This window comes from Macaca mulatta, chromosome 8 (genome assembly GCF_049350105.2).
Source record: "Macaca mulatta isolate MMU2019108-1 chromosome 8, T2T-MMU8v2.0, whole genome shotgun sequence".
NCBI classification, from domain to species: Eukaryota; Metazoa; Chordata; class Mammalia; order Primates; family Cercopithecidae; genus Macaca; species Macaca mulatta.
The window spans coordinates 24,150,676-24,170,498 of NC_133413.1; the positions used below are offsets into that span (position 1 = coordinate 24,150,676).

Consider the following 19,823-nt stretch of genomic DNA (forward strand, 5'->3'; position numbering starts at 1 on the left):
TCTCTCAGCCAGATCAGACTGGAAGGGGAAAGACACCGTCCCATCCAAATCCCAGATAAAACAGAACTCAACCAAAATCGGGAGTTCAGTCCAAGAATGACTCACTAAGGGAAAAAGAGGCAGCTTGCAGAAGCTGGTAGGGGAGGGGGTGGCTTTCAGAGTGTGGCTGCCTCATACTGTAGTTCCAATGGCTGCTGATATTCTCTGAGATGAGTCAGCCTTAGACTCATACTTGACCAAGTATATCAAAGTCAAATGAAACATAGAGATGAATCTCTGAAATTAAGATGTTTTATTCGTGAAGAAAGAATTGCAGTTTAGGGCATGCATGCCGACAGAATGGTATGTCCAAAGAACAAAGAGAAGGTTAGAGGTTTTATGAAAAAGAGAAATGTTACATATTGCTCCTTGAGAAAGTTCATCAGCACTAGTAAGATTCTGGAGAGCTTACCAGTTTTGATTGGTGAGTGATGGCCGTGGGTAAAATTAGCCTTAGAATTTCAGCAGATCATTTTAGTAGCCATTAGATAAAACTGGTTTCAGTAATAGCAGGCAGTTTCAGCAGACATGCTTCTTGCAGATGAGTACATTTTTGGGGCTATGTTATATGTCCTGAGTGCTTCCCCCCCGCCCCTGCCCTCTTGACTTTGTTTTAGTTGGGTATGACAGGAATAACCCAGTTCATATGATCAACTTTCACAGTAGTTAATGATATAAATACCTTAATTTATTTCACCATTCCTCTACTGTTGGAAAAATAGGTTTATAGCAGGTCATGCTATTGCGTACATTTTCCCTCCATCTTCCCTACGAACAATATCTCTATTTTATTCAGATAAATGAGATTCGGGTTGCAGGGAGAACCTTTGATTTCAGTGAAGGAAGGCCCTTATCCCATCCCCAGGGAATGAATTCTGGTTGGTCTAAACTAGACAATCAATTTCCTGTCACTCATGACTGGTCTAGGGGTAAACACTAGATTTTCTTTTAACCAGTAACATATAAAGGGAACTCAGTTGGGTTTTTGTTTGTTCACTTGCTTTTGGAAACACTCTTTCTTGATGAAAAGACTATTGCAAGGTTGAAGCTTTTGGACCCCCTTTCCACCATGTCACTTCATATGTGGATGTTGTACTGTAGCAGCCATGCTGTGACTATGAGGAGGAGACATGACTAAGGAGGAAAAAGCAGACCTGTCAATCGCAGATCACAGAGGTACAGAGGGCTTGGTTTCTTGGCAAAGATGTTGAACTAGTACACCAAACCTGGATATCTCATCTCCAGACTTGATGTTGTTGTTTTTTTGAGACAGAGTCTCACTCACTCTGTCGCCCAGGCTGGAGTGCAGTGGGGCACCATCTCAGCTCATTGCAACCTCCGCCTCCCAGGTTCAAGTGATCCTCCTGCCTCAGCCTCCCGAGTAGCTGGGATTATGGGCACCCACCACCACGCCTGGCTAAATTTTGTATTTTTAGTAGAGACGGGGTTTCACCATGTTGGCCAGGCTAGTTTCAAACTCCTGAGCTCAGGAGATCTGCCTGCCTCAGCCTCCCAAAGTGCTGGGATTACAGGCATGAGCCACCGCGCCGGGCCCAGACTTTGTGTTTTATGAGATATTTAAATATTTTACACAACAGCAAGTTGGATTCGGTTATCACTTGTATTTAAATGGTACAAGGTTGTTTTCCAATTATTTCCATTCTGCACATTGCTGAAGTTAACATCTTTTTGAATATATCCGTGATGGCATTTCAGATACTTAGATCAGATTCTCACACATGAAGTAACTGGATGAAAGAGTAGGTCATTTTTAAGACTTCTGTCGCTGATAAAACAGAATAGTAAAGTTTTATTTTTCTTTGAGCCTTTTGATGTTCCCTCTTCATTTGTACCTATTACAAAGTGCTGGCTGGGCACAGTGGCTCACGCCAGTAATCCTAGCACTTTGGGAGGCCAAGGAGGGTGGGTCATCTGAGGTGAGGAGTTCGAGACCAGCCTGGGCGACATGGTGAAACCCCGTCTCTACTAAAAATACAAAAAATTAACCACATGTGGTGATGCATGCCTGTAGTCCCAGCTACTCAGGAGGCTGAGGCAGGAGAATCGCATGAACCCTGGTGGTAGAGGTTATAGTGAGCCTAGATCATGCCCCTGCATTCTGGCCCAGGTGACCGAGTGAGACTCTGTCTGAAGAGAATAAAAATAAAAACAAAGTGCTTCGTCTTCCTCTGTGAGAGAGGAAGCTAAATTTGAGTTTTCTTTAATTGATTTTGTGAGAAAAGAAAAGATTAAAGGGAACATTTTCAGCAAAGATATATTGTATTAAATGCACAGAAGCCACCAAAGAGAAAAATGTTATCAGATAACCAGGTGATATAAATGTTATTAGATGACCAATTGATGAACAGGTATTGACATACAGAAATGATTCTAGAGGCAGAGTAAAAATTCTGCTCACATAGAAGTGAAAAAGTAATTGAGTGGTTGAACAGATCTCTTGATAATCATGACCTTGTGATTGAACTATACAAGACAATTGTACAGTTGTGTCCTGCTACATAAAATAAGGAAATAAAACTTGAAATTAGAGGCCAAGAAGCACATCACCAAATGACATTGTACTATGGGTGGATTGTGCCTTTATATATTTCATTACCTCAAAAAGGTGAGTTAGAAGGCACAAATGTGAAATCAAAAGATATATTGTGTTCTTGATTGGGAAATGTAGGTATAGAAAAGATAAAGTGCATTCTAAATTTATATATTGATTTAATATAACTTTTCCTTGGAATATTTTGTGAAAATTGGTATCTTGGTAATGAAATTTAACCCCTCAAAAGAATAAAGCCACATAAGGTTATTTATTTATATATGTCTGTATGTTTAAGCTTTATGATTATTTTGCAATGTCTGTTCCAAAATGTGTATATGCTTTAATGCAACAATTCCATTTTTGAGAACCTGTGCTTTAGATGCATTCATAATTACATACAATGATGTTTAAATTGTTTGTCACAATGATTAAAAGTTTCTTTTGGCATTTGATAAACAGGCTTCAGGGATACAAAATACCCTGCAATGTGTAGGAGACTCCTAAACAACGAAGAATGAATGATTCTCAGGTTGTCAACAGTGCCTGTGTTAGATTCTGGGGATCTAACATGGAGATGCATAAGCAAAGTCCTTTACTGTATTTTCTGGTGACAGGGACTGCATCATGTATTTGTTTACCATCCATGAGAACCAAATCAGAGGAAGGGGCTAAAGCAGGACAGGAGCAGCTAACTTGGAGTGATCAGGGTAGGATCTTTTGAGGAGGCAATTTTTGAACAGAATGACCTGCGGGAACAAGCTGTGCATAGATCAAGGGAACTACATTCCAGGCAGAGGATACAACCAGTGTAAAAGCTCACAGGCAGAAGCAAGTCTAGGGCAGTCCATGTGTAGAAATGAGGCTGTCGAGGCTAGACAGAATAGTGAGTAAGGGAGAGATGGAAGAGATGCAGAGAGTTGGGCAGATAGATGATGTCAGGCCTAGTAAACCATGTCAGTGCATTTGGGTTTTATTCTGAATGTGCTAGGAAGTTATTGGAGGAAATTTTTTTTTTTTGGGCAGGAGAGTGACGTATTCACATTTATGTTTTAAAACAATTACTTTGGCTGTTATAAGGTCAGTTGACTTTTGGAGCCCAAAAGCAGGTGCAGGGAGACCAGTGAGGATTTAATCTAGTAATATGGGTGAAAGATGTCAGTGATTAGATTAGGCATACTGAGAAACATTTGGATTCAGGATTTTGAAGTCTTTCCTTTTTGAGGAGGTGGGAAAGTCTCAGCTGAATTGATCGAGCTCCTCAGGTCATGGCACATTTCTCACCAGTCTTTGCGAAGTCCCTGTTTCTTGTTGTATTCTTTTTGTCCTTATCTGTCATCTCTGAGTTCCCTACTCTCTCTCCCCAGCTTCTACTATATTTAATATATGCTTCAGAATACATCTAATATATATATGAATGAACGATTTCTCAGATTGTCAACAGTGCCTGTGTTAGATTCTGGGGAGCTAACATGGAGATGCACAAGCAAAGTCCTTTACTGTATTTTCTAGTGAGAGGGACAGCATATATATATAAAATATATGTTATATATATTATATACATATAAATATATACATATATAATAAATAAATATATATATTCATTAATTTGAGACAGAGTCTTGCTCTGTCTTCCAGGCTGGAGTGCAGTGGCATGATCTTGGCTCACTGCAACCTCCACCTCCCAGGTTCAAGCAATTCTCCTGCCTCAGCCTCCCCAGTAACTGGGATTACAGGCACATGCTACCATGCCCAGCAATTTTTTTTGTATTTTTAGTAGGGACGGGGTTTCACCATGTTAGCCAGGATGGTCTCGATCTCCTGACCTCGTGATCCACCTACCTCGGCCTCCCAAAGTGCTGGGATTACAGGCATGAGCTGCCACGCCCAGCCAATACATCTAATATATTAATTTTTTAATATATAAAACTTTTACAGATAAAATATTTTAATTTTACATAAGTGATATGATGCTGTCCAGTGGTCCTGAAATGTTACTGTACATCATTATTACCTGGAAAGCTTGTGCAAACACAGGTTGCAGGGCCCTGACCCTGTTTCTGATTCATCAGGCCTGGGGTGGAACCTGGCAATCTATATTCTGTCGGGTTCCCAGGTGATGCTGCTTATCACACTTTGAGATGAATGTAACTATACTTTGAGAACCACTGTTGTAGTGCTATTTATACTGTTGACTTTTTTCACTTACCACTGTGGTTTTAAGATGTACCCAGGTTACTAGTATATGTGCCTCTAGTTGATTGCTTTCTGCCTGTTGTATAGAATTTCATAGTATTTATCTGTGACACTTTCATTCTCTGTTCTGCTTGGTGGACACCTAGTTTAACTCCAATTTCTTTCTAAAATGAACACTGCTATGATGAACACCTTCATATAAATCTACCATGATTTAATGTCTATAGGGTTTATGAACAAAATGGGATTGCCAGGAGAAAGGGTGAGTGCATTCATACTTGAACTGAGCATTGATTGCCAAATGGCTCTTCAGAATGGCTGTGCAAGTCTCTATTCCTCCCAGTAGCACTGAAGAATTCCTATTTCCTCACATCCCTCCTTGCAGAATATGATTTTATCTCATATTATAATACTTGCCAATATAATGGGTATAAAGTAGTGTTCTACTGTTTTAATTAATGTTTCTCTAATTACAATAAAATTAAGCATCTCATATGGCAACCATTCAGCTCTTGCACTCACTCCCAGGAGTTTCTTATATGACCTTTCAGAGATAAGTTAAACATATACTAGCATATTTGAAAACCTAATGAAAAAATAGTGTACTTGTCACTATACATTGCCCTTTAAGTGCTGCTTTATCTGAGTCCCACAGATTTGGATATGTATTGCTTTCATTATCATTCAGTATTTTATATTTTAAGAATTTTCTTAATGAAGTAGTATGTTTTTTCTTTACAGTCATGTAGGATTTTTTTAGAGCTAGTATTTTGTTACTGATTATTGATTTTATGTAATTTGAAGAACATCATTGGAATAATATTCATTCTTTGAAATTTATTGAGACTCCTTGTGGTATAGTACAGAGTAGATTTTTGTGATTGTCCCATATATACTTGGAAAGAATGTGTATTCTCTACTTGTTGAGCTATTCTTTATAACTTTGACTATTTTTGTCTGCTTGCACTATCAGTTACTTTCAGCATTGTGTCAAAATTTCCAACCACAATTACAGTGTCATGCATCACTTAATAAGGAGGGTACAGTCTGAGAAATGGGTGCCGATTTTGCTGTTGTGAAATCATCATACAGTGTACCTACATAAACCTAGATGGTATAGCCTGCTACACACCTAGGCTACATGGTATAGCCTGTTGCTCGCAGGCTACAAACCTGTACAGCATGTTACTGTGCTGAATACTGTAGGCAATTGTAACACAAGGGTAAGTATTGTATGTCTAAACATATCTAGACATAGAAAAGATATAGTAAAAAAAAAAAAAGATAAAAAATGGAATACCTGTATAAAGTACTTATCATGAATGAATTGTACAGGACTGAAAGCTGCTCTGGGTGAATCAGTGAATGATGAGTGAATGTGAAATCCTAAGACATTGCTGTATACTACCAGATACTTCATAAACACTGTACACTTACACTGCACTAAATTTATTAAAAAGTATTTTTCTTTCTTCAATAATAAATTAGCCTTAGCTTACTGTAACTTTTTACTTTATAAGATTTTTAATTTTGAGCTGCCATCTTGTGTACCCTGTGTGTGTGCACCTAATCTCAGCTGGTCCACCTGAGACCCCCTAAGCACCAACTCTAGACCCCCGCGTGGCCCGTTATCTGCTGAGAGAAGATGAAAGAAACATTTATGAGCCAGGAAAAACTCGCCAAACTGCAGGCACAAGTGCACATTGGTGGGAAAGGAACCACTTGCAGAAAGAAGAAGGTGGTTCGTAGAACAGTCACGGCAGATGATAAAAAACTTCAGTTCTCCTTAAAGAAGTGAGGGGTAAACAATATCTCTGGTATTGAAGAGGTGAATATGTTTACAAACCAAGGAACAGTGATCCACTTTAACAACAGAGATGCCAGCAAACACTTTCACCATTACAGGCCATGCTGAGACAAAGCAGCTGATGGAAATGCTCCCCAGCATCTTAAGCCAGCTTGGTGCAGACTGTCTGACTAGTTTAAGGAGACTGGCTGAAGCTCTGCCCAAACAGTCTGTGGATGGAAAAGCACCACTTGCTACTGTAAAGGATGATGATTATGAAGTGCCAGATCTTGTGGAGAATTTTGATGAGGCTTCCAACATGAGGCAAACTGAATTGAGTCAACTTCTGAAGATAAAACTTGAAGAAGTTACTGGGAGCTGCTATTTTATATTATGACTGCTTTTTAAGAAATTTTTGTTTATGGATCTGATAAAATCTAGATCTCTAATATTTTTAAGCTCAAGCCCCTTGGACACTGCAGCTCTTTTCAGTTTTTGCTTATGCACAGTTCATTCTTTGCAGCTAATTAAGCCGAAGAAGCCTGGGAATCAAGTTTGAAACGAAGGTTAATAAAGTTCTTTGCCTAGTATACCCCCCCAAAATTTTTTTTTAAATTTTTTTAACTTTTTGACTCTTTTGTAATACCACTTAGCTTACAAGTGGTATTATGAGTGAATGTGAAGGCCTAAGACTTATGCAGCTGTACAAAAATATTTTTACTTATATTTTTATTCTGTAAACTTTATTAAAAAATTGTTTTACTTTTAAAATTTTTTGGTAAGAATGAAGACACACACACACACACCACACACACGTGCATGCGCGCCTAGGCCTACAGAGGGTCAGGATCATCAGTATCACTGTCTTTCACCTCCACATCTTGTCCCACTGGAAGGCCTTCAGGGGCAGTAACAGTCATGGAGCTGTCATGTCCTATAACAGTGTCTTCTGCTAGAATCCCTCCTGAAGGACCTGCCTGGGGATGTTTTACAATGAGCCTTTTTCTTTTATAAATAGGAGGAACAAACTTGAAAATAATTATAAAAAGTATGGTATAGTAAATACACAAACCAGTAAATTTATCATTAGGTATTATGTACTGTACATAAATTGTATGTGCTATACTTTTATACGACTGGCAGTGTAGTAGGTTTTTTTTACCTCAGCATCACCACAAACATGTAATGCCTGCATGTAGACATTATGATGGTTACATCACTAGGATGTGGGAATTTTTCAGTTCCATTTTAATTTTATGGGACCATTGTCCTGTATGTGGTGTGTTGTTGACTGTAACAGCATTACGTGGTGCATGACTATATTGATTTATCTGTTTCTCAACATAGTCCTCTGTATTAGTTCTTTTTCATGCTGCTGATAAAGACATGCCCAAAATTGGGGAAAAAAAGAGATTTAATTGGACTTAACAGATCCACATGGCTGGGGAGGCCTCAGAATCATGGCGGGAGGCAAAAGGCAAAAGGTACTTCTTACATGGCGGTGGCAAGAATGAGGAAGAAGCAGAAGTGGAAACCCCTGATAAACCCATCAGATCTTATGAGACTTTTTCACTATTACAAGAATAGCACAGCAAAGACCGGCCCCCATGCTTCAGTTACTGTCCCCTGGGTGTGGGAATTCTGGTAGCTACCATTCAAGTTGAGATTTGGGTGGGGACACTGCCAAAGCATATTAGCCTCTCAATTTTTGCTTGTGTTTTAAGGCTGTGAAATATATACAGAATATTTCATAATTGGTGTATACAATTGATTATCATCATTCATGGGTTCTGTATCTGCAACTATGCCTATGCCTCCTTGCTAAAATTTATTTGTAACCTCAAAATCAATACAGTGCTTTTGTAGTCACTGGTAGACATGTGGAGAGTGATCTACTACTTTGAGTCTCCCAACGCACATGTTGCCACCTCAGACCAAACAAGGCCACACTCTCCCTTCTTGTTTTAGCTCTCAGCTTTAAACAAGTATTCTTTTCATAGTCTATTTAGTGCCTGAATGCCTGCTATAGGTAACCAATCTCTTTAGTTTTTGGGTTTATCTTTCCTGCATTTTTTATGTACAAAGGAGATACATATATATGAATTTCATATATCTTCTTTATTATATAGAGGGTGGCATACTATAGCTACTCTTGTACTTTTTTTAGGAGACAGAGTCTCACGGTGTCACCCAGGTTGGAGTGCAGTGGCATGATCATGATCATAGTTCACTATAGCCTCAAACTCCTTGCCTCAAGGGATCCTCCTGCCTCAGCCTCTTGAATAGCTGGGACTACAGGCATGTGACTACCATATCTGGCTAATTTTTAAATGTTTTGTAGAGATAGGGTCTTGCTGTATTGCCCAGGTTGGTCTTAAACTCCTGGCCTCAAGCTATCCTTCTGCCTTGGCCTCCTAAAGCACTGGGACTGCATTTGTGAGCCATTATGCCCAGCCATACTTTGCTTTTTTCATCTAAAAATATATCCTGGAAATCACTCTAAATCAGTTTATAGAGATCTTTCCTCATCCTTGTGCTTTATTGTTTGAGCGTATCATAGCTTAGCCTCTCTCCTGTGCATGGTCATTTAGGTTGTTCCTAATGTTTTACTATTACACACATGCTACAGCCTTGTGCATATTTATTTTCATATTGTTGGAAGTGTATCTTTAGGGTAGATTCCTAGAAGTGGGTCAAAGGTAAATGAATGTGTAGTTTTGTCAGTTTGGCCAAATTGTTTTTTACTATACAAATTATATTATTATTATTATTATTGTGGGGATGGAGTTTTGCTCTGTCGCCCAGGCTGGAGTGCAATGGTGTGATCTCAGCTTACTGCAACTTCTACCTCCCAGATTCAAGCGATTCTCCTGCCTCAGCCTCCTGAGTAGCTGGGATTATAGGCACCTGTCACCATGCCCAGCAGATTTTTGTATGTTTAGTAGAGGTGAGGTTTCACCATGTTGGCCAGGCTGGTCTCAAACTCCTGACCTCAGGTTATCTGCCTGCCTCAGCCTCCCAAAGTTCTGGGATTGCAGGTGTGAGCCACCACACCTGACCTATATTCATTTTTGTGTGGTCACGTTTACCCATCTTTTATTTTATTGTGTCTGGATTTTTAGTCATTGGTTACACAGTTCTTACCTACATCAATTTTGACCTATACTGGGCTTAAGAACTCACTCATGTTTTCTTCTAGAACTTGTGTGGTTTTATCTTTTTACATTTAGATTGCTCATCCTTTTGTTGGTTATTGTACATTGTGTAAGATGTGGTTCTAACTTTATCTTTTTTTTTAAATGGCAGCCACCTGACCCAGAGCCATTTATTTAAAAGTTCATCATTATTACTGTGATTTGAGATACCACCTTTATTATTTACCATGTTTTTATAGGTACTTTTATACTATATCTGTAGTATAAAATTCCACTGGTATATTTATCTACATAAGGCCAGTATCACTGTTTTGATTATAGACGTTTGTATGTTTTAACATCTGGTAGGGCTAGTCTGCCCTCATGGTGTCTCTTTTTAACGTTTTCATGGCTGTTCTTTCTTGCATGTTCATATTTCCATGTTAATTTTAGTGTCAGCTTGTCTAACTCCATAAAATAGCTTGTTTGTATTTTTCTTGGAATTTCAATGACTTAAATTAGGGAGAACTGTAATCTTTTTTTTTTTTTGAGGCAGAGTCTCGCTCTGTCACCCAGGCTGGAATGCAGTGGCGTGATCATGGCTCACTGCAACCTCTGCCTCCCAGGTTCCAGTGATTCTCCTGCCTCAGCCTCCCAGGTAGCTGGGATTACAGGCACTCGCCACTACGCCTGGCTAATTTTTGTATTTTTAGTAGAGACGGGGTTTCACCATCTTGGCCAGGCTGGTCTCGAACTCCTGACCTCAGGTGATCCACCCACTTTGGCCTCCCAAAGTGCTAGGATTACAGGCATAAGCCACTGTGCCTGCCCGAGAACTGTAATCTTTTCATGTTGATTTATTCTATCCAAAAACAAGGAATGTCTTTCCATTATTTCATGTCTACTTTTTTGTCTTATAGGGACATTTAAATTTTTTTCTTGTATGGATTTTACACATTTCTTGTTAAATTTATTCCTGTGTCTTTAGGCCTCTTTGTTGCTGTTACAAATGGGGATTTCTCTACCATGATGTTCTGTTGATTGTTTCTGTATAAAAGGTCTATTTTTGTTTGTTTTGAGACAGAGTTTCGCTCTTGTTGCCCAGACTGGAGTGCAGTGGCGTGATCTCGGCTTGTGGCAACCTCTGCCTCCCGGGTTCAAGCAATTCTCGTGCCTCAGCCTCCCAAGTAACTGAGATTACAGGCATGTGCCACCATGCCCGGATAATTTTGTATTTTTAGGAGAGACGGGGTTTCTCCATGTTGGTCAGGGTAGTCTCGAACTCCCAACCTCAGGTGATCTGCCCACCTCGGCCTCCCAAAGTGCTGAGATTACAGGTATGAGCCACTGCGCCTGGCCCTATTTTTTTTTATTTTAAGATGGTGTCTCCCTATGTTGCCCAGGTTGGCCTTGAACTCCTGGGCTGAAGTGAGCCACCTGCCTTAGCCTCCTGAGTAGCTGGAACCATATGCGTGCCGCTGTGCCCCACGGCTATTGATTTTGTATGTTAATTTTATATCCTGCTGCTTTACTGAATTATTTTATTATTTGAGTTAGTTTTATTGATTTTTGGGGGTTATATCTGCAAATAGAGATAGTTTTATTTTTCACCCATTCTTAACCCTCTAATTGAGGTGTAATTCAGTTGGCTAATACCCTTACACCAGTTTTGAACAGTAGCAGAGATAGTAAATATTCTTGCCTTGTTCCTGGTCTTAGTGGAAATGCCTTTAGTGTTTCAGAATTAAATTAAATACAGGTTTTAGGACTAATATATGTGTGAGTGGCTTTCTGAGAGAGTTCTAGATATTTAGATAGAACATGAGAACAGAGATTAGAGAGAGATTTCTGTGAAAGCTACTCTATACTCTGTCAAATTCTAGGGCAATAAGTATATCACATTCAAAAGGTTTCATTTTTCAGTTTGGGAGTAACAATGATATATGCCATTACAGCAAGTCATTTGAATTATATAAATTGTGTTTATGCATTATAATGGTCACAAAGAAAATTTTATCTGTCTTATAGTGTGTGCTGTATTTATGGAGTTTAAAGATTAATCATCCCAAAACATTGTTCCTGCTTCGGGGAAATCATGAATGCAGGCATCTTACAGACTATTTCACCTTCAAACAGGAATGTAAGTATAATCACTCCTCTAGAACTTTTTTAGTTACCCTTTAACCTGTCCCAAGTAAATCAAACATAAAGAAAAAGAACTAATGGAATTCAAATGCTTCCTGTCCTGTTGTTGTTATTTTTTTCACCTGCGAAGAACTAAGACTATCTTTTAAGGCATTTATTTTGAATATAACTTTTGGGTTCCCCCTTGTTTAAAAAATAATTCATTTGGGATATTTGGAAAGCATAGAGAAGTCTAAAGAAGATAAAAGTGTCCATAATCAGGTTGCAGTGAGCCGAGATCACGCCACTCTACTCCAGCCTGGGCGACAAAGCAAGATTCCGTCTCCAAAAAAAAAAAAAAAAAAAAAAAAAAAAAAAAAAAAAGTGTTGGTAATCATGCCACTTAGAAGTAATCACTGTTATCACACTATTTGAAATATGGTCTTCCGTTCTTTTTCATTATTATGAAATAGTTCAGGTATATATATATCTATCTGTATATATTTTTAAAATAAAATTGGGCTCATATGTAGTGTTTAATACATTTCTGTTTCACTTAATATAGTAGCATTTTTTCCATATCATTAAATATTTTTGACAACATGGCTTGTGTTATTTTAATTTTTTTAAAGTATTCTATCTTACAAATGCACAATCATACATGTAGCCAATTTACTAACAATCATAGGATAGTTAGGTTGTTTCTAACTGTAAGTACTATTGTAATAGTAAAAATAAGTTTAATATAAAAGTAGAATTATTGGCCGGGCGCGGTGGCTCAAGCCTGTAATCCCAGCACTTTGGGAGGCCGAGACGGGCGGATCACGAGGTCAGGAGTTCGAGACCATCCTGGCTAACACGGTGAAACCCCGTCTCTACTAAAAAATACAAAAAACTAGCCGGGCGAGGTGGCGGGCGCCTGTAGTCCCGGCTACTCGGGAGGCTGAGGCAGGAGAATGGCGTAAAAACCCGGGAGGCAGAGCTTGCAGTGAGCTGAGATCCGGCCACTACACTCCAGCCTGGGCGACACAGCGAGACTCCGTCTCAAAAAAAAAAAAAAAAAAAAAAAAGTAGAATTATTGGCCGGGCGTGGTGGCTCATGCCTGTAATCCCAGCACTTTGGGAGACTGAGGCAGGTGGATCACAAGGTCAGGAGTTCAAGACCAGCCTGGCCAACATGGTGAAACCCCTGTCTCTACTCAAAATACAAAAATTAGCTGGGTGTGGTGGTGCGTGCCTGTAATCCCAGCTACTCAGGAAGCTGAGGCAGGAGAATGACTTGAATCTGGGAGACAGAGGTTGTGGTGAGCTGAGATCCTGCCACTGCACTCCAGCCTGGGCAACAGAGCGAGACTCTGACTCAAAAAAAAAAAAGTAGAATTATTTTGAAAGTCAAAACATTACTTGCTGATTTAAAAAACAACACAGTGGGAGGCTGAGGCTAGACGATCCCTTCAGCCCAGGAGTTTTAGACTAGCCTTGGCAATACAGCGAGATGCTGTCTCAAAAAAAACAAACTCATAGATTTCCTTGACTAGCATCTAGTACTCATAATTGGCTGCTCACTGACACACAGTATGATACTGACTATGTTGGGGATGTTTGGGAGATCCTGCCCCAGGGCATTTGCATTTTTAGTTCTTCTTTTCCCAGATCTCTATCTGCTTATAAGACATACATTCTATTTCATTCATGTCATTTCTTCCGAGACTTTCTCCTCTGGTTGCTTTTTAAATCACAATCTCATCATTTTACCCTCATACCCTGTTTCTTTTCATAGTGTTTATCAACACCTGAGATTTATGTATATTTATTAGTTGACTGTCTTTCTCTGCCACCAGAAGGTAAGCTTCATGCCAGCAGGGATACGTTTTGTTCACTGTTGTTTTCCCCAACACCCACAACAGTATTAGTTGCTCATCGAAGTTGCTTAATAAATACTGGTTGAGTTCATTTGAATGAATGAGCATCTATGATTTGTATCTTCAGAACAAACTCTCAAAAAAGAATTTCTGGGTTAGAGGGCATGCACATTTTAAAGACTTTTGACATACTCTGAAGTAGTCTTCCAGAAAATATGTATATTGGGTTATACGCCAAAATTTTTTTTTTTTTGTGATGAAAGTACTGAAATAAACAAAAGCAAAATTTTACCTGTTTTGACTTCTAAAATGTTAGCATATTCTCTATAAAATAAGCTAAACTAATCTCTTGGGTCCCATATGGCTCTAAAATCTACCCCTTTTAATGAATCCTGAATATATAAATATACTTTAGTGTTCGTATGGTTGATATTTTGATCATGGATTTCATTTTGTATCTTATTCAGATTTTTCTGCAGATTATTATCTTAGAAGAATCTATTATAAACTTTTTTTTTTTTTTTTTTTTGAGACAGAGTCTCACTCTGTCACCCAGGCTGGAGTGCAGTGCCGGGATCTCAGCTCACTGCAAGCTCCGCCTCCCAGGTTTACGCCATTCTCCTGCCTCAGCCTCCCGAGTAGCTGGGACTACAGGCGCCTGCCACCTCGTCCATCTAGTTTTTTGTATTTTTAGTAGAGACGGGGTTTCACTGTGTTAGCCAGGATGGTCTCGATCTCCTGACCTTGTGATCTGCCCGTCTCGGCCTCCCAAAGTGCTGGGATCCAAAAATAATTTTCAAAGTTAAAAAAACTTTTACATTTGTTTTCAGAGACTCAGAGTTTATTCATCTGCCACAGATCCATTTACTGACAGGTAGATTGCTATTTATAGTGTGTTATACGCTCATATGAATTCTCGCTACCAGTAGCTTCTTACATTGGAGATGGCAGTTGTAATGACAGCCTCCCTCCTAGTAGAGCATCAAAGAAAAGGTCTTTGTTATTAAGAGAAATTTTAGAGGATAATCACTTTTTAAAAAGTCCCTCTGTCAAAAAAGTCAGCTACAAGAGGGCAAGATACAGATCCTTGGATTAAACACTTTAAATCAGCAGATAATTACCGGGAAGTTTTAAATCTACTGTTGGTGGATGTTTAAATTGGTGTAGGCTGAGCATGGTGGCTCATGCCTATAATCCCAGTACTTTTGGAGGCTGAGGTGAGTGGATCACTTGAGCCCAAGAGTTCAAGACCAGCCTGGTCAACATGTTGAAACCCCATCTCTACAAAAAAAAAAAGCACAAAAAATTAGCTGTGCATAGAGGCACTCACCTGTAGTCCCAGCTACTCAGGAGGCTGATTGAGGTGGGAGGATCACCTGAGCTCAGGAGTTTGAGGCTATAGTGAGCCATGATCACCACTACCCTCCAGCCTGGGAGACAGAGTGAGACCCTGTCTCAACAACAACAACAACAAAGATGTAAAGTATTTGAAGAGCAATTTTGTAATATATATATAAATTTTAAGTGCATATCCCCTTGATCTGGCAATTTCATTTGTAGGAATTTATTATGCAGATTGTATTACTTTTTGAATGCTGCATAAAAAATTATCACAAATTTAGTGGCTTAAAAGAACACATTTATTATCTCATAGTTATTGTAGGTCAGAAGTCCAGGCCACAGTGCGGCTAGATTCTCTGTATAGAATCTCACTGAAATCAAGGTGTTTCCAGGGTTTCAGTTCTCACCTGGGGCTTAGGGTCTTTATCCAAGGTCACTTGTTGGCAGTCCTTGTAACTGTAGGATTAAGGTCCCTGTTGTCTTGTTAGCTGTTGACCAGGGATGACTCTCAGCTTCTGGATATTGCTTGCAGTTCCATAACATGTAGCCTCCAGTGGTAGTTCGCAATATGAATGTTTGCTTTTTTCCAGGCCGCCCTGAATGCATCTCCCTGACGTTCTCTTCTGTGATCAACTAGCTGGAAAGAAACCCTCACTTAGTTTTTAAAAGGCTCATCTTAGGTCAAGCATGGTGGCTCATGCCTGTAATTTCAGCACTTTGGGAGGCCAAAGGGGAGAGGATCACTTGAGGCCAGGAGTTCAAGACTAGCCTGAGCAACATAGTGAGACCTCCTTTCTACCAAAAAGAAAATTAAAAACTTAAAATTCAGTCAGCCTGCATGGTGGTGCAAGCCTGTAGGCCCAGCCATTTAAGAAGCTGAGACTGAAGGATAGATTGAGCGTAGGTGTTTGCGATTACAGTGGGCTGTGATTGTGCCACTGCATTCTAGCCTGAGTGACAGAGTGAGACCCTGTCCCTAAAAATAAATAAGTAAATAAATAAATAAATGTTCACCTGATTAGATCAAGCCCTCCCAAGGTAGTCTGTCTTTTGCCATATAATGGGACAAAATAATGGGAGTCTCATCATACTTACAGTTTTCATCCACTGAAAGAGGAGTGGATTATACATACAAAGATGTAGATCAATTCAGGTCATTTTAGAATTCATCTACCACACAAATATACTCACAAAAAGACAGTAAGATACGGATGCTTAAGGATGTTCACTGCAGTGTTAATTATAACAACAACAACAACAACAAAAAGATAATCTAAATGTCGACAAGACAGTGATGAATAATACGCTTTTTAACAATGGAATGCTAGGCAGCTATTGAAAGACCAAGGTGGCCAGGTGCAGTGGCTTATGCCACACTTTGGGAGGCTGAGATGGGGGCATTGCTTGAGCCCAGCCGTTTGAGACTAACCTGGGCAACGTAGTAAGACTCTCTCTACAAAAAATTTAAAAATTAGCTGAGTGTGGTGGCATGTGCCTATAGTTACAGCTACTTGGGAGGCTGAGGCAGGAAGATTGCATGAGCCCAGGAATTCAAGGCTGCAGTGAGCTATGATCACCACACTCCAGCCTGGATGATAGAGCAAGTCTCTGTCTCCAAAAACAAAAGAAAGACAGACCAAGATAGACCCATAATATGTGCCGATATGGAGAGATGCTATTTTATAAGCCATTTGCAGAGCATGTAAATGGTCATCTCCTTTGTAAATTAAAAATATATAATGTACAGAAGAAATCATTAACAGTGGGAGGTTGGGTTAGGAGGACTTATAGTTGTTGTTGTTGTTGTTGTTTTTTGAGATGCTGTGTTGACATGTTGCCCAGGCTAGTCTCAAACTCATGCAATCCTCCAGCCTTAGCCTCCTAGATAGCTGGGACTATAAGTGCATGCCATCATGCATGACTTACTTTTAATTTTATATCCTCTCTAGTATTGTTTGAGTTATTTTTTACCACCACTGTGTACTACTTTTATAATTATTATTATTTTTCAAATTGGTAATTTAAAAATTACCCAGTTGGGGCCCAAGCATTTGAAAAGCTTTGTAAGCACCCGAGGTAGTTCAGCTGTGTGCTGCTGGTTAAGAATGACAGCTCCGGAGTCTTTAGGAAGGTTCTACTATCCTTTGGGAACCACTTCACCAAATACAAAAATTAGAAATATTTTATTTTATGTTATTTTTCTAAATCAAACATTGGGGTATTCTTTAACACTTTCATTTCTTACCTGGCAACATTAAATAATGCATATAGCAGTTAACAAATGCCCTGGAATATAATGCTCGATAAAAGTCAGCTAATTTTATTAATTAGGAGTAGATACGTAGTAAAGAAAGCTCCCTATGACTGCCTTTGTTTTGAATTAAATATCAGAGGTTTTTTTAGGTGACATTTTTCTTAGTTATTCTTCTGTCTTTTCAGAATTGTTTTTTAATTTTTAATTTTTATGGGTGTATAGTAGGTGTATGTATTTATGGGATACATGAGATATTTTGATACAGGGATGCAATGTGTAATAATAACATCAGGGATTTTTTTGACAGGTATAAATGGTTCAGACTATTTTTAGAAGCTGGAACAATAGGTCCTGGAAACATTTTAAGTGTCTCCTTTTGCCCATAATTTCTTATCTCAGGTTTTTATTTGCTTTTCATGTGATTTAACTGTAGTTAAACCTGATGGCTTTCTTTTTTTCCTGTCTACCAAGATAGTCCTTCTTTTTTTGTTATAATGCTGCATCTGAAATGTAAATAAATCTTGGAACAAGCACACAAATTCAAGTATAAGTTTAAAATTTTATTCCTGTATAAGGAGAGAGCATGTGTGTTGCTGTGCATGGGTGTTTTTACTGATAAGCTGATCTCTCTTCAGTGGCCGCTGTGTCTTCAAGAATTAGCATCTTATAATTAGTAAGGGATGCTTAGTTTCAGATTGTGCAGCTGTAATCTGTTTTTAAGGGGAAGGTGGGTGAAGGCTTTTCTTGTATCAATCCTAAATTGCTGTATAATGCAGAGATTTTTAAAAAATATTCCTTTCTGGCCGGGCGCGGTGGCTCAAGCCTGTAATCCCAGCACTTTGGGAGGCCGAGACGGGCGGATCACGAGGTCAGGAGATCGAGACCATCCTGGCTAACACAGTGAAACCCCGTCTCTACTAAAAAATACAAAAAAAAAAACTAGCCGGGCGAGGTGGCGGGCGCCTGTAGTCCCAGCTACTCGGGAGGCTGAGGCAGGAGAATGGCGTGAACCCGGGAGGCGGAGCTTGCAGTGAGCTGAGATCCGGCCACAGCACTCCAGCCTGGGTGACAGAGCAAGACTCCATCTCAAAAAAAAAAAAAAAAAAAAAAATTCCTTTCTTTATGGAAAAGTATACTGCTTTTTTTTCCTTTTTTAAAAAACTGATATGTAATAGTTGTACCTATTTTTGAGGTACATGTGATATTTTTACTATGTGTGTACAATGTATAATTATTAAGTCAGGGTAACTGCAATATCCATCACCTCAAACATTTATTTTTTGTCGAACAGTTAAACAAAATTTATTTTTTTAAGAGACAGGGTCTCATTCTGTTGTCTAGGCTCGAGTACAATTGTGTAATCATAGCTCACTTCAACTTTGAACTCCTCAGCTTAAGTGATTCTCTTGCCTCAGCCTCCCGAGTAGCTGGGACTGTAGGTGTGTGCCACCATGCCTGGCTAATTTTTAAATTTTTTTGTAGAGACTGAGTCTCGCTTATGTTGCCAAGGCTGATCTTGAACTTCTCAAACAATCCTCCTGCCTTGGCCTTCCAACGTGCTGAGATTACAGGTGTGAGCCGCCATGCCTATAGCCCCTAACAGTTAATTTTTGACATATCATTTGTTTTTGCAAAAGTATTGCTTCATTGTTATCTACTTAGAAAGCAAGAAACATAGTGTCTGTCTTGTTTTGTCTTTTCCTTTTCTTCCCTTTTCCCTTCCCTTTTCCCTTCCCTTCTTTCTTCCCTTCTCCCTTCCCTTCTCCCTTTCCCCCCCTCCCCTCCCCTCCCCTCCCCTCCTCTCCCCTCCTCTCCTCTCCTCTCCTTTCCACAGGGTCTTGCTCTGTTGCCCAGGTTGTAGCACACTGGTAAAATCATAGCTCACTACAGCCTCAACCTCCCAGGCTCAAGCGGTCCCTACACCTCAGCCTCCTGAGTAGCTGGGACTACAGGCTTGAGCCCTCATGCCCAGCCTATTTTTATGTATTTATTTATTTATTTTCTTCGAAGGAACCTCGTGTTTATATTATTCCATAAATGCTGTGGGTTCAAGCTCATAGCTCTGGGTCAAAGTTTCTACTAAAGTAAATGAATTTCTTATTTCCATGAACCGGGTTTTTTTTTTTTTTTTTTTTTTTTTGAGGCAGAGTCTCGCTTTGTCACCCAGGCTGGAGTGCAGTGGTGTGATCTCGGCTCACTGCAACCTCTGCCTCCCAGGTTCAAGCAATTCTCCTGCCTCAGCCTCCTGAGTAGCTGGGATTACAGGTGTGCGCCACCACGCCTGGGTAATTTTTGTATTTTTAGTAGAGACAGGGTTTCACTATGTTGGTCAGGCTGGTCTCGAACTCCTGACCTCGTGATCCACCCACCTCTGCCTCCCAAAGTGCTGGAATTACAGACGTGAGGCACCGTGCCCGGCCCTTCCAGGAACCATGTTTTAAAATGTATAGTTAAATAGCTTACTGACAAGTTCCAGAAACTCCTGTAATTTTACTAATGAAAGCAGTATTGTTATGACAACTGGATTTAAAAAAAA

General features: G+C 39.5%; 1 protein-coding gene and 1 pseudogene across 9 annotated transcripts in view; both read left to right on the forward strand.

Moving 5' to 3' along the window:
• The window catches only part of PPP3CC (protein phosphatase 3 catalytic subunit gamma), a 102,244-nt gene that overhangs the window by 45,917 nt on the left and 36,504 nt on the right, over nucleotides 1-19,823 (forward strand). For all 9 annotated transcript variants that reach the window (XM_077943181.1, XM_015144949.3, XM_015144950.3 and 6 more), the window contains exon 4: nucleotides 11,735-11,846. In XM_077943181.1, coding sequence (XP_077799307.1) covers nucleotides 11,735-11,846 — 112 coding nt within the window. The remainder of the gene's footprint in view (nucleotides 1-11,734; nucleotides 11,847-19,823) is intronic.
• On the forward strand, nucleotides 6,281-7,112 carry LOC144330722 (transcription factor BTF3 pseudogene; annotated as a pseudogene).